General features: G+C 38.6%; 1 protein-coding gene across 1 annotated transcript in view; it reads right to left on the reverse strand.

Annotated features, from left to right (window-relative positions):
* Window positions 1–13,505, reverse strand: part of LOC110213751 (solute carrier organic anion transporter family member 1B1-like) — a 76,180-nt gene extending 62,675 nt beyond the window's left edge. Inside the window, exons 1-2 of the mRNA XM_020994199.2 lie at window positions 13,405–13,505; window positions 9,773–9,895 (exon numbers count right to left, since the gene is read on the reverse strand). Of these exons, the coding sequence (XP_020849858.1) occupies window positions 9,773–9,871 (99 nt within the window). The 5' untranslated portion in view covers window positions 9,872–9,895; window positions 13,405–13,505. The remainder of the gene's footprint in view (window positions 1–9,772; window positions 9,896–13,404) is intronic.

A 13,505-nucleotide genomic window follows, 5' to 3' on the forward strand; every position in this document is an offset into this window, starting at 1 on the left:
AAAACTTTGTAGTGCTGGTTGAGATGAAAAATTGTGTTAATTACTATAAAGTAAAATTTTTAAAAATATGTGTGTCAAAATCATAAATATGTCCCCTTTCTTGAATTCCTTCCCCCCTTATTATATCACTAATAATACTCAGCCAAACCTCAGCCTTGTTTCACTTCCATCATTCATTATCTTTGCTCCTACACATGTGCTGCTGATAATGAAGGCAGAGAAAAAGCACACAAGTGTTCTGATGAGGATCACTATAAATTTATGTTGCATAACCTCAATTAGGCCCTTGCTGCTGCTAGGCAATCCTACTATACCTCTTTTTTCAACTCACAATCCCGCTTTCCACAGTGGCTCTTCCAAACCATTTCATTCCTCCTCAGACCTCTCATGGTCCCCTTCCCCTACCCTCTCAGCTGAGAACCTTGCCTAATATTTTACAGGAAATATTGAGGCCATTCACCATGAAATTCCTCTTCTCCCCTCTTCCTCATCTCTCATCACTCAGATACCTTGAATAGTTTTGTCCTCCTTCACCCCTATCTCACATGGTGAAATGGCTTTACTCCTTACCAAGGCTAACCCCTCTGCTTACTTAAGGGACCTCATTCTGTCTCATCTCCTCCAACAAATTGCTTCCTCTGTCATCCCCACTCTCTTGCCTTTTTTCAGTCTTTCAGTGTCTACTGGCTTATTTCCTACTGCCTACAGACATGTCCACATTTCCAATGTCCTGAAAAAAAATCCTCACTTGAACCTTCCATCTACAGTATATCTCTTCTGCCTTTTGTACCTAAACTCTTCTAAAGTACTGTCTACCAAGGGTACTTACACTTTCTCTTTTGTTATTCTCCTTAAGCCTTTACAATCTGGTTTCTGACCTTATCATTGCATTGAAACTACTCTCTCCACAGCTATTGATGATCTTAGTGGCCAGATCCAATAACTGAATAGCCCTTTCTCAATCCTCATTCTCTTTGACCTCTCTGCAGCCTTTGACACTGTTGATTTTCCTCTCTTCCTTGATATTTTCTTCTCTAAGTTTTTGGGATAATACTCTCCTAATTTTTTTTGCTACCTATCTGACAGATTTTCCTCAATCTCCTTTACTGTATCCTCTTCTAGTTTATGGCTTCTATACTTTTTCACTTGGTAATCTCACGAGCTCCCATTGATTTAACTACTATCTTTATGTTGATGACTCTCAAATCTACCTTTCTTGCCCCAATCTCTATGCTGACCTCCACTCTCACATCTCTGCCTGTCATGTAGACTTCTTAAACAGGGTATCCAGTAGACATCCTAAACTTAATATGTCCAAAAGAGAACTCATTATTTTTCACCCTAATCCTCCCTCCTACCTTCCCTATTATTGGAGAGTCCTAATCCCTCAGGCTCACAACCTAGGAGTTTTCTTAGATTCATCACTATCTCTCACCCCCTTCTCTACCTTCCCTATTACTGGAGAGGGCAACATTATCTTTCTCTCATTCTTATGTTGTGTGTGTATATATGTACACACACATGTACACACATATGTATGTATACACACATATGTACATATATACATATGTACACACACACATATTTGTTTGCATATTGTCTACCATGAGACTGTTAGCTCCTTGAATGCAAGAACTTTTGCCTTTTTTTTGTATCCCCAGGGCTTAGCACAGCAACTGGCACATAGTGGGTGCTTAATAAAAGTTGACTGATTTATAGATTTTTTTATAGATTGATATTTAATAATAGAGACATTTGTATTAGATAGTTCATATGTACTCATATTCACATATGTGGATGTATATTGGTAGGAGTATTTTTACATGTTTAATAGCAACTCTGTTAGCTTTTTTTCTTCTTTTCTACAATTAAGCTGCTGAAAGCATCTTTCTCTCCAAAAGAGCTATTGTCTTAAGGATAATAAATATCTGGACAAAAATAAAATGTTCTTATGGCCTGAAGATTTAGGAAAAATAGGGTTTCTTTGGACCTGAACCCAAGATTTCTGTCAGACAATAGCCAAATATTCTTGGCTAACTAGCCCTAAGCCTAGATAACCTTTATTGGCAAGTCACTGCTTCCATACTCCTGGGTTTTAGATTTGAAAGGGTGGATGGAATTGATTACATCAAAGAATTTGTCAGAAAGAGTCCCAAGAATATTTAAAGAGATGAATTATATACTCATTTTGTATTACTGCTTTGTGAATGGTATATATTTCTATTCTAAAGACAAATGCTAGAGACTTGGCCATATAATCATTTAATAAATAAGCCAGACAGTCAATAAATAGTGTCAGGCAGTATTCTAAGTGTTGGGGATACAAAAAGAGGCAAACAACAGTCCATATCCTCAATGAGTTCACAATCTCATGGAGGAGACCAGCAAGAGGTGTATTCAAGAAATGTTACAAAGGTGAAGTCAAAAGACTTTAGCAATTGATTGAATAGAGAGGGTAAGAAATAGTGAGGAATTGAGGATGACACCTAGGATATGATGTGAGAGGCTAGGAGGATGGTGTTGCCCTTGACAGTAACAGGCAAGACAGGTAAAGGAAAAGGTAGAGGGAGAAAGATAATGAGCTCTGCTTTGGCTATGTTGATTTTAAGATGTCTACTGGACATCCATTTTGAGATGTCTGAAAAGCAGCTGTAGATACAAGATTGTATGTGAGTAGAGAGATTAGGGAAGAGTAGGTAGCTTTGAGAATCATCAATGTAGAGATAATAATCAATTCCATAGGAAATAATGAGAGCACCAAGTAAAATAATATAGAAAGAGATGAGAAAAGAGCCCAGAATGGAACTTGTGGAGCACCTACAGTTAGAAGGCATGATCTGGAGGAGGATCCAGCAAAAGGCACAGAGATGTTATAGTCAGATATGTAGAAGGAGAACCAAGACAGACCGGTATCTTGAAAACCTAGAGGGAAGAGAGTATCAAAGAGGAGAGGGTAATTAACAGTGTTAAAGACTGCTGAGAGGTCAAAAAGAATGAAGATTGGGAAAAAAGCCATTGTATAGGTCAATTCTTTGGAAAGAGTATTTTTGGTGGAATGATAAGGTTGGAAGCTGGATTGTAAGAGTTAAAAAGAAAGTAAGAGAAGTGAAAGTAAGGAGCATATCAGAAAAGATATAAACTGATAGCAAAGATGGAAGAATCAAGTAAGATTTTCTTTTGAGGATATGGGAGACATGGCTATATTTGTAGGCAGTAGGGAATAAACTAGTAGACAAGAAGAGAAAAAAGCAATTAATAAAGTAGTGATGGCAGAGAGGGCAAGACAGGATGGAATTGGACAGTTAAGGAGTAAGGTGATCTTATCATGTGAGACAGATATGCAAGATAGTGGCAGAAGACATATAGGGAATATGAGATGAGGAACAGTGAAGAAGAAGGGAGCTCAGGGCAAAGGCCTAATTATTTTTTCCTGTAAAATATAAGGCAATATTTTTTTTGCCTGAGAGAGGTGAAGGGGGAGGGAGAGATATGGAAAATTCAAGGAGGAATGAAAAAAATTGGAAGAGCCACTTTGGAGAGTGGGACAGTGAGTTGATGAGGTAGGTGTGGTAAGATTGTCTAGCATCATTGAGGGCCCAGATAAGGCTGTATAACATAGATTTGTAGTGCACCCAGTTAGAATAGTTCTGTATTTTTTTCCCCACTTACATTCAGGAGCACTTGAGTAGGAGCAAAGATGAAGAATGGTAGGAAAGACCTCACGCTGAATCTTGGCAGGATGTAATCAGAGAAATATAAGGGTGTTAGGTACTCAAGAGAGGAGGACAGTAAGGAATTGAATCAGTTCCCCAAGGAGTCAGGAGAGGGAAACATGAAAAGAGTGGCTAGTTCAGGGGAAATGGCCTAGGAGAGGAATGAGGGATCAAAGGATTGGAGGTCATGCTGTGGATGAAGAGTAGGGTTTAGTAAGGAAAAGCAGGAGAGGAAGAAAGCCAATAAGTTATGTTTGGATAAGGGGATTTTGGAATACTTTGAACTTGACGTGTTTAAGTACTGGGAAGATCAAGTGTTTGAGTATCTCTGTGTGTTACTGAAATGGGGTGGAGGACTAGGTCATGGGAAGTGAGAAGGTTGAAGAACTGAATGGTTAGGGTGTTTGAGGGAGAGTCACTATGTAAGTTGAAGTACCCTAGCATCAGGGCAGGAGTTAAGGATGAGATAAAAATTGTGAGCCATATACCAAAATCATTGAGTAAGGAAGGAGTATTATTTGTAGACAACAGCTACTTGGATTTTGGTTGTGTAGAGGAGATGATTTGCATGAAGCTCAAAGAAGAGAGGTTACTGAATGATGAAGATAGAGAACCTGGAAGTCACAATGAAGAGCAAAGAATATTCCAGCTCTCTTTTTTGAACAGTGAGCTGAGGGGGATGAATTGAAAGTACAGTTAATACTGGAAAGTGGGGCCAAGGAGGCTGTATCATCATGGGGGGAGCCAGGTTTTACTAATAGAAAGAATCAGCTGGCGGGGGTTGGGAACAACATTTGCATAATGACTTAGAGGGTTTCAAAATCACTAGAACATGATGACTATGATCAGATGTGAGAATGTTCAGTCTTGAGTAGAAGGCACCACTCCTCTTTCCAAAGAAGGGTGGAGATTGCCCTGAAGAAAAGAGTGGCACAGAATAGAAGGCACATAGTCAGATGGTCAGATGTGAAGCCCTATTTCACTAACAATGAATTTCATTCAAAAGCATTTCACTCTTTCAAAAGCATTTACTTAGAAATAATTTATTATTAAATATTGGGGAAACAAATAAGAGAGAGCTTCTGAAAAATCAGACTCATAAACCCAAAGGAGTTATTAACACAAGGAAGGAAGAAGGTATTGAAACAAAAATACTATTAAAATAGCAAAATTCATTAAATATTTGAAAGTTACACATGGGACTTCCATAACCACAACTACAATTTTTTTTCCCCAGAAGTATATAAAAAAACATGAGCTATTAGACAGATATTCTATGTTCATGGTTGAGTCATACTGATACAGAAAAAATGACCCATGTTAATCTACAGTTAATGCTGTAGTAAAAGTGTACAAATAAAAATTATAATAAAATCCATCTGAAAGAGAAAAGGTAAATAATATCAGAGGAAATTTTAAAGTTGAGAAAAAGGAATTTTAAATAGATCTTAAATTATGTTAAACAGCATTTATTAAATTAAGTATAATTTTTTAAAAAGAGTTTAAAGGTCTTACTTAAATAAGTGAGACTAAGACACAAATTCATACAGCAATCTACTGTTCAGTATGTGATGAGGAACATACTGAGCATTAAGAAATGTGCTGTTGCTACTTTGATAGGATAAAGGAGAAGAGGGAGAATAGTAGACAGCATGAGGCTTAAAGCTATGGGAAGGTTCAGGCCCAGGGCAGGAACAGACTACCAGTCTGCCTGCCTGTTGTTGTTACTTTAGGCATCTGCAGGGAGTCTGGGAAGGGGCCTGGTGAGGAACAATTGCTTGCCAACTCATCTGTCTTTCCTGCAGTGGTGACAGAGGTTTAGTATAGGGATAGAACAGTCAGCAAGTAGGGCCAGACTGCAACTGTGTGCCTGCCACTGGCTTGCTAATAGTAGAGTTGTGCGCAGCTGATTGTCTAAAGTAGCCCGTGATAGACTTAGGCAGAGGACAGAGAGAAGTAGACAAACAGTAACTGCAAATGCATGGAATAACTGTGCTACTCTCCTTAGTTCTAATATTTTCTTCAGACATTTCTAATAGATTGAATGCATAAATCCTAGTGCATTCTCTTTAATACAACATCATATATAAACCTTGGTGAGCTTGTTATCCCTGATCTCTGTTTTCTTGAACCTGCCTTTTTAAAAGGAAGCATAGTAACATGCATTTCACAGCAAGAGGAACAAACACAGTATGACAGCTCGACAACATCATAGTACATCACATTTTATAGCCCTCTAACCCCCGCCTCACTCCACTCCTGGTGATAAACCATCTTACTCTTTAAATATTACTTAAATATTTAAACAGAAAAGGTTTTTCCATTAATCCCTAAACAAATAGACCTTGTGTTTTCTGGGTAAAAGGTCACAGTTACAAGTCATTTATTTAGAACTCGTTCTGACTTTTGTGATACTTTAATTGTCCAGAGACAAATTAAGCTGAAGAAAATCTTTTGGGTAAAAGACTACTGACTGAGTTTAGACCAAGTTCTTTTTGACAATCTCCAAATCATTAGTACCTGTTATATAATTTGACAACACAAGACCTCTGTCAGGTAGTAGAGTAGAGAGGCTTTATCACCATTTTGCAGGTGGCAGAGTTTAGTGATTCTCACTCCCCCACCTCCAATAATTAGCTGAAAATCAGCTGGCTCAAGTTGTTGGATTACTTATTTTCTACTCATCATATTTAGTTATGCCAAACAAGATAATAATAATATTAAGAAGAAGAGAAAGAGGAGGAGGAAACAGAGAAGAGAAGGAGAAGAGGAAAAGGGGGAGGAAGAGAGAAGGAAAAGGAGGAGGTAGAGAAGAAAGAAGAAGAAGAAGAAGAAGAAGAAGAAGAAGAAGAAGAAGAAGAAGAAGAAGAAGAAGAAGAAAAAGGAGAAGCAGAAGTAGGAGGAGGAGAAGAAGATGAAGATGAGGATGAAGGAGAAGGATAAGGAGGAAACGGAAAAGGAGAACAAGGAAGAGGAGGAGAAGAAAGAGAAGGAGAGCAAGATGGAGAAGGAAAAGGAGATGGAGATGGAGAAGAAGGATATGAGAATGAGAAGGAGAAAGAGAGGGAGAGGGAGGGGGAGGAGAGGGAGAAGGAAGAGAGGGAGACAGAGGAGGAGGAGGAGGAGGATGAGGAGGAGAAGGAGGGGGAGGAGGAGAAGGAGAAGGAGAAGGAGAAGGAGGAGAAATGACTTTGATGCACTATAAAGTCCACATAGGATTATATCTTTGTTCTGGTAAGTTTGGAAAGGAATCATGAGGACTCAGCCCTGATGGATGATTTTCCTGATTCTTCTCTGACCTAGAGGCAGGCTTAGGATGACACTTACTATTGGGGAATTGGGGGTAATCAATTAGTTATACAATACCAATCCACTGTAAAAGCCTCTCTCTCTAGAAGACCACTTCATAGAAGATCAATAGAGCACATTTAGTTGAGAATTGGAGCACTATGTGAATGGGAGGTTTTGGAGAGCTACCACATAATGGACAAAGGTAGTAAGAACGTCATCAATACATGCCCCTGCCAGAGTTATAAATCAGCTGACATGCATAATGGGGATAGATTTGTTGGTTGGTGGTGATAAGGAGGGACATCATCCCAGTTCAGGCTATCATTTTTCCCTTTCTATTATAATGGGGAACCTTGCTGGAAGCCCCACCATCTGCCAAAACCATTCTGTAACCTTAACATCAAGTAGTCTAACATTTTTGGAACATTGATGAATTTTCCATCATTATAGTAATGATAGGTCTCTCTGCTACACCACATTTGAAGATTTACATGCTTCAGACATCCTCTGTGGTTTGTTTCTGGATGGCTTCAAGTGTTATGAGCGTGGCCCTATTTGCTTTTTGTTACTCAACACAGTTTCTAGTGAGTCCCTGTTGTACAGAGGTCCTGGACAATGCTTCTAGCAGGATAGCTTTGGGCTGCCTGCATAGCTCAAAAGTTGCTAGATGTGGGTGAAAGGAGAATTTATCTTGACTCTGATTCTTGACCAGGATCTGGGGCACACAAAGCTTTTACAATCAAGGATGCCCAGCTACTAGGGCAGACCAGTGGCAAAACTTTGTTGATTCAGCCTATCTTTCGCATTTTTTTACCTTTTTCTCAACCTGATGTTCGCTTTTGTTTTTGGATGGTTTTAATAAATTATTGACGTGAAAGTAAAAGAGGGCTTTTCAGTGAAGGGTAGGATAGCAGATGCTGACAGCATGGAAAAAGGACAAGTGACACTGCATAACCTGAATAAGAGACAAGTCAAATAAGAGACAGGGAAAGCTTTCCTCAACTGATCCTTCCCTTAGCCCCTGGGAAAAAGTCAAAGGGTAAGCAATAGAACTAAGGATCAGCATACTCCAAATCGGAAAATATGGTTCCATTCCCTAGTGGTGATGTCCTCAGGGAGAAGTAGCAGTCAAAGGACCTGGAAACATGGAATAAGTGACTGAAGAAGAGGAGGGGAGATAATACTTCAGGCTGAAGGATAACTTTCAAACCAGGAGGCTATGAATCTTTATATTCTGTTTCCAGATGTAATCCTGTAGATTATTTTGGAGTGGAGATATCCACTGAGTCCTTTTCATTCTGTTAGCCAATCTTTAGTTCCTGATTACTATGGTCCTAAGTCCATCTACTGTTGACTGTAGACTCCACTGTGAACCCTTACTAGCACATGATTCTTGTGGCACCATCCTCCCTGCTTCTTCTGATGCTTTCCTCCATCTGGAACAGGACTCTGTCACTGAGCTTCCAGAAATCATGCCTCCAATTCCTGGGGAAGTCAATTCACTAAGCTTTGGAACTCCTGCCCTGTGATTGAGCTTCTTGATTGCAGCCTATAATACTGCTTCCATATATACACATACATATGCTCTTCTAATTCTTGTGTACAAACCCACCTAACCCACTACATTTAGCTGGCCCCAGAACAGACCATGCTTTATATCCAGTCCCACCATCCACCCTGGTCATTTTGAAACTTGACTTAAAGTGACTGTCACTAGACCAGGGCTTCTTTCTTGGGGCATCACTGCCCAATTTGTTTTGTCTCTCCTCATTAGAATGTAGGCTCTTTGAATACAGGGACTGTTTCACTTTTGTATTTGGGTCCCTACCACTTAGCACAGTTTCTGGCACATAGTAAGGGCGTGATTTCTGGTCCATAGTAAGTGCTTTTTTCATTCATCCAGTCCTCCAGTCATTCATTCTTTCAGATATGTGTCTCAATAAGACAGAAAGTCAGGCGTGTCTGGTCATTAACCATTTTGGTAACCGTCAACAAAGTCACAACAAGTACTACTCGTCCCTTCTTCCTCTGCTGTTACCTGTTTGTTTATATTCTTTCAAGCACAGGGCCTGCTTTTTTCTGGGATGTTCTAGTACCCCTTATTTTCTGATAAAGTTTCATATTTAATGTTCAGTATTTTAATCAGGACAGTTCCTACATATGGATGTATCAATCCATCCTTACACTTTCTCAACATGAAAAGTGCTTGTATTTTACACACATTCACACACATGTTTTCATCTGCCACATATCATGGAAAAACCAAATTCTAAGGTTCAGATTTTTATTCTTTGTCAGCTCTAAACCTGTAAGTTCATCACAAAACCATCTCTGAGAGGTTTCCAGGCTTATTTAAAGGTTCCAGGAACCTATAAAATTAAACTTAGATATAAATGAGCATGACAGTGTTGGGCATTTATTTCAAAGTAAGACTATTCTAGAAAGTTTTGTTTAGCTTATATGTTCTTTTGAATGGGGCATCTGATATCATCACCATAAATTCTTGGTGAGGAATTTGCTCTGCCCATGCAGACCAGCCCTTTCTTTGCAGCACAGTATTAAAGTATTTTCTAGGGTTATATAAGCAATATGTGTTGGTGGGGAGACTTCAACCCTAGGATTTGTGTCTCCTAGACCAGTTCTCAGTCTACTTTGCAACAATCTCTCTCCTCAATGGTGTTTTTCCTCCCAACTTAGAAACTTCTTTCCTTTTAACCACAATTACTAATTTGACTATTTAAAGATCAAAAGAATGTAATTCATTGAACCTTCAATAACTTAGTTTTCTTCTTGACTGGTGACTGTACATCTGTTGAACATTGATCTGAGTCCTTCCTGGAATCTGAGAGATCTGTTTTTGCTGCCATGTCTTCTTGTCTTGAAGTTATTACCTAGGGGGAGAAGAGCAGATTTTTCTTTATTTTAATAAGTGAAATGATTGCTACCTTCTCCTTTCCCCAAACTTATCTTGTGATAGTATCACTGAGACAGATGTTTGAAATTGATCAGGCAAACCCCTTATATTATAAATGAAGAACTAAGACTCAGAGAGAAGTAGATAACTTAGTAGATAGCATAGCTAGTTTTAGTAACTGAGTTGGAATGAAACTAGAACATTTCCCCCCCTACTGTACTTTGCTGTTGTTATTATCTCCATTTAAATCAATAAAATATCAAGAATTTCTGGAAAGTCTACTGTGTGTCCAATATCTTCCCAGGTCTCTGCTAACATGATGTAAAGAAAAAACCCTGGAAAAAGAACATTGAATTCTATTCCCAGATTTGTCACTAACTGCTATGTGACCTTGTGCTACACACGATGACACTTGATTTCTTTGGATCTCAGTTCCTCATATGGAAAATATAGAGTTGGATTAAATGGTCTACCTCTAAGGTTACTTTCAAATAGAATTTAATCTTCTTTGGGTCAGGACCTATTTTTTTTTTCATCCCTACTTCCCAACGTTCTACCTTACACACAGTAGATGCCTAATGCTTATTTGCTTAGGAGGCAGCAAGGTGGCACAGTAAATAGAATGTTGGGCCTGCAGTCAGGAAAACCTGAGTTCAGATCTCACCTCAGACACTTACTAGCTGTGTGACCATGGGCAAGTCACAACTCTTTGCCTCAATCCATGGGGGAAGGAAATGGCAAACCGCTCTAGTATCTTTGCCAAGAAAACCCCAGGGACTGTATGGGCTACAGAGTCATGAAGAATCAGACATGGTTGAATGACTGAACATCAACTTGTTTGCTTAATAGAATTGATTTCTAGTTCTTAAATTCTATAGACTGATGAATGCAAAGGAACTATAACCCAATGGTCCTACCTGTGAGTAATTTATTATCGAGATAATGAACACTCATGCACAAGAAGCAGTGGAAAGACAATACACAACAGTATATTTGGTGCTAGTTTGCATAGTGAAGATTAGAAATCTAACAAGAAATTAGAGAATGAAGGGGATCATTGTAAGCTTAAGGAATAGAACAGGTGGGATTTGAATTGATGCTTAACATTTGGGTAAGATTTGGATAAGCAGAAGAGTGGGAGAAGGGCATTATGAGAATTCCTCAGATGGAGGTTTTGCTTTGCAATCTTCTCCATCATGGGCCCAAATTCAAGTCCAAATATATTCGGTCCACCTTGGTTACCTTGGCACCCTTGATTTGTCTAAAATATCCATCTTTCACTGTACACACATATCATCCTTTTCCTTTATATGTTGTTTATATATATTATTATCTTGTTGTGCTGCCTCATACACACATACACACACACACACACACACACACACACACACACACACGTACATATACACTTTTCCAGCTCTTTAATTCTACTAACCCTTTAAAGCCACAATTAAATACATACTCACCTCTTCTCTGATGCTGTTCATGACAGCACCTAGTAATAATCTTTACATCCTCAGATCTTTCAAAGCAAATCATTTACACTTCTCTGATGCCCTCACTGTGTCATGTGTTATAATTATTTTGTGAATTTTTTTTTTTTGCCAGACTGCAACCTTTTTGAGTTTAGGGTCTCTCTCTTTTCTAAATTTTTTCCTCTCAGGCACTAAACCCAGTGATCCACACCAAGTAAAAGCTTAATAAATGTTTATCAAATTAAACTGAATCAAGCATGCACTAGATTTTAAGTTAAAAGATCACAAAAGCACAGATTTTTAGAGGTGGTAGGCACTCAAAAGACCATCTAGTCCAACTCATGCCTGAAAGGAATCCTTTTTATGCCCCTAAAGTGGTGATCCACTCTTCTCATGAAACTGTCTGTTTAGCAGAAGTACAACACCTCTCTGAACAGCCCTTCTGCTTCTGGAAAGCTCTTCTTAGCAGAAATTTGTTTTGTTTTCATTTTTTCCTGACACTAAACCTAACTTTGTCTCTTCACAACTTTGACCCTTTGTTCCTGGTTCTGCCCTCTGAGGCCAAAGAGAACAAGCAGTTTCCCTTCCAAATGAAAGGTCTTTAACACTTGGACACAGCTATTATGTTTCCCCTGAATCTTCTAAATGCAACACATTCTCAGTTCCTTCCATTCTTCATTACTTAACATGGACTTCAAGCCCTTCACTATTTAGGCTTAACTCCTCTGGATGTACTCTGGTTTATCAAGGTCCTTCTTAATCTGTAGGATCCAGATGTAAACACAGTTTACTTGTGGCCTCACCAGGGAAAAATACTGAGGGTCTCTCATCTCCAAGAAGTTATACTTCTCTTATAGTAACCCAACATGACATTAACTTTGTGAGCTGCCAAAATCACTGCTGACTTGCATTGAGCTTACAATCTACCAAAATCCCAGATCCTTTCAGACCCGGGTCCTATTTCCAGGTCGGACACTAGCTAGATGTGTGACCTTGTGCATGTTACTTAAATACTCTGTACTCAGTTCCTTATCTATAAAGTTAGGGGGTTGGATCAGATTATCTCTAAGTTCCCCCAAACTGTAACTGGCAATCCAAAGGCATGCTATGAATTTGGTGCTTATCTTAGCTAAGCCAAGAGTAAGAAGGTAGAGTCATATAATTTTAGATCTGAAAAGGAGCTTAGAGATCAAATCAAATACTATCCTTTGAGGTATCTAAGGTTGAGTGATTTTCCTGAGGTTGCACAGTTAGTGTGGTTGAGACTTTACCTAGGAATTTCAGTACTTTCCAAGGCACCAAAATTCCTCTCAAACAGCATGTCACCCATTTTAAACCTGTAGGTCCCACCCCCCCCACTTCCTGAGACTCTCAAAGTAACTTAATGGGAAGTTTAATTCCTGTTTTGAGTCTTGAAAAGAGAATTCCAGAAATCTCAAGGAGCTGAAGAAGTGGGAACACAGATGCTTTTCTCACTTGTTATCTCTGGTTTCCTTTGAACTTTTACTTCTTCTATACTCACATCAACTGCAGTCAAAACTAAATAATTTTCCTGTAGGTATACCCTGACATCTCTCTATTCTCATTCAACAGCTTCCCAAAATTACCCTCACCTCGATTACCATCAGTGTCTATGATCATTTATAAATTATTTGGACAGCTGAATAGCATATATACTTGGGGAATGAAGTAGAGTATGTTGGAAATGGAACAAAAGGAGCTAGAACTCTACTTAAACATTCAACTTTATCTACCTTATCTGTTTGAGACTTAGAGAATAGAAACAGTACTTCCCACTTCAAAATCGATCTATGAACAGTTCTCAAATTTATCTTTAAGCACAAAGTAAAGGCAAAGCATAGATACATTTAAAACAAGATTTGAGTAAATAAAGTCTTAAAAACAGCTTCATGCTGGAAAATTGAAATATTTTTTCATGACTATTCATTATGCTTACCAAAACTGGTTGGATAGAAAAAAAATCAATTAACAAAATATAGAAGGTTCTTACCTAGACTTAGAATTCAACTTCAGCAGTGGCACATTCATCCCTTTTCCTGTTGATACTGAATAGACTCTCTTTAATAGAAAGCTCAGTTTTTTTCCTTAAAT

The sequence above is a fragment of the Phascolarctos cinereus genome, unplaced genomic scaffold, assembly GCF_003287225.1.
Source record: "Phascolarctos cinereus isolate Bilbo 61053 unplaced genomic scaffold, phaCin_HiC Scaffold_1;HRSCAF=81, whole genome shotgun sequence".
NCBI classification, from domain to species: Eukaryota; Metazoa; Chordata; class Mammalia; order Diprotodontia; family Phascolarctidae; genus Phascolarctos; species Phascolarctos cinereus.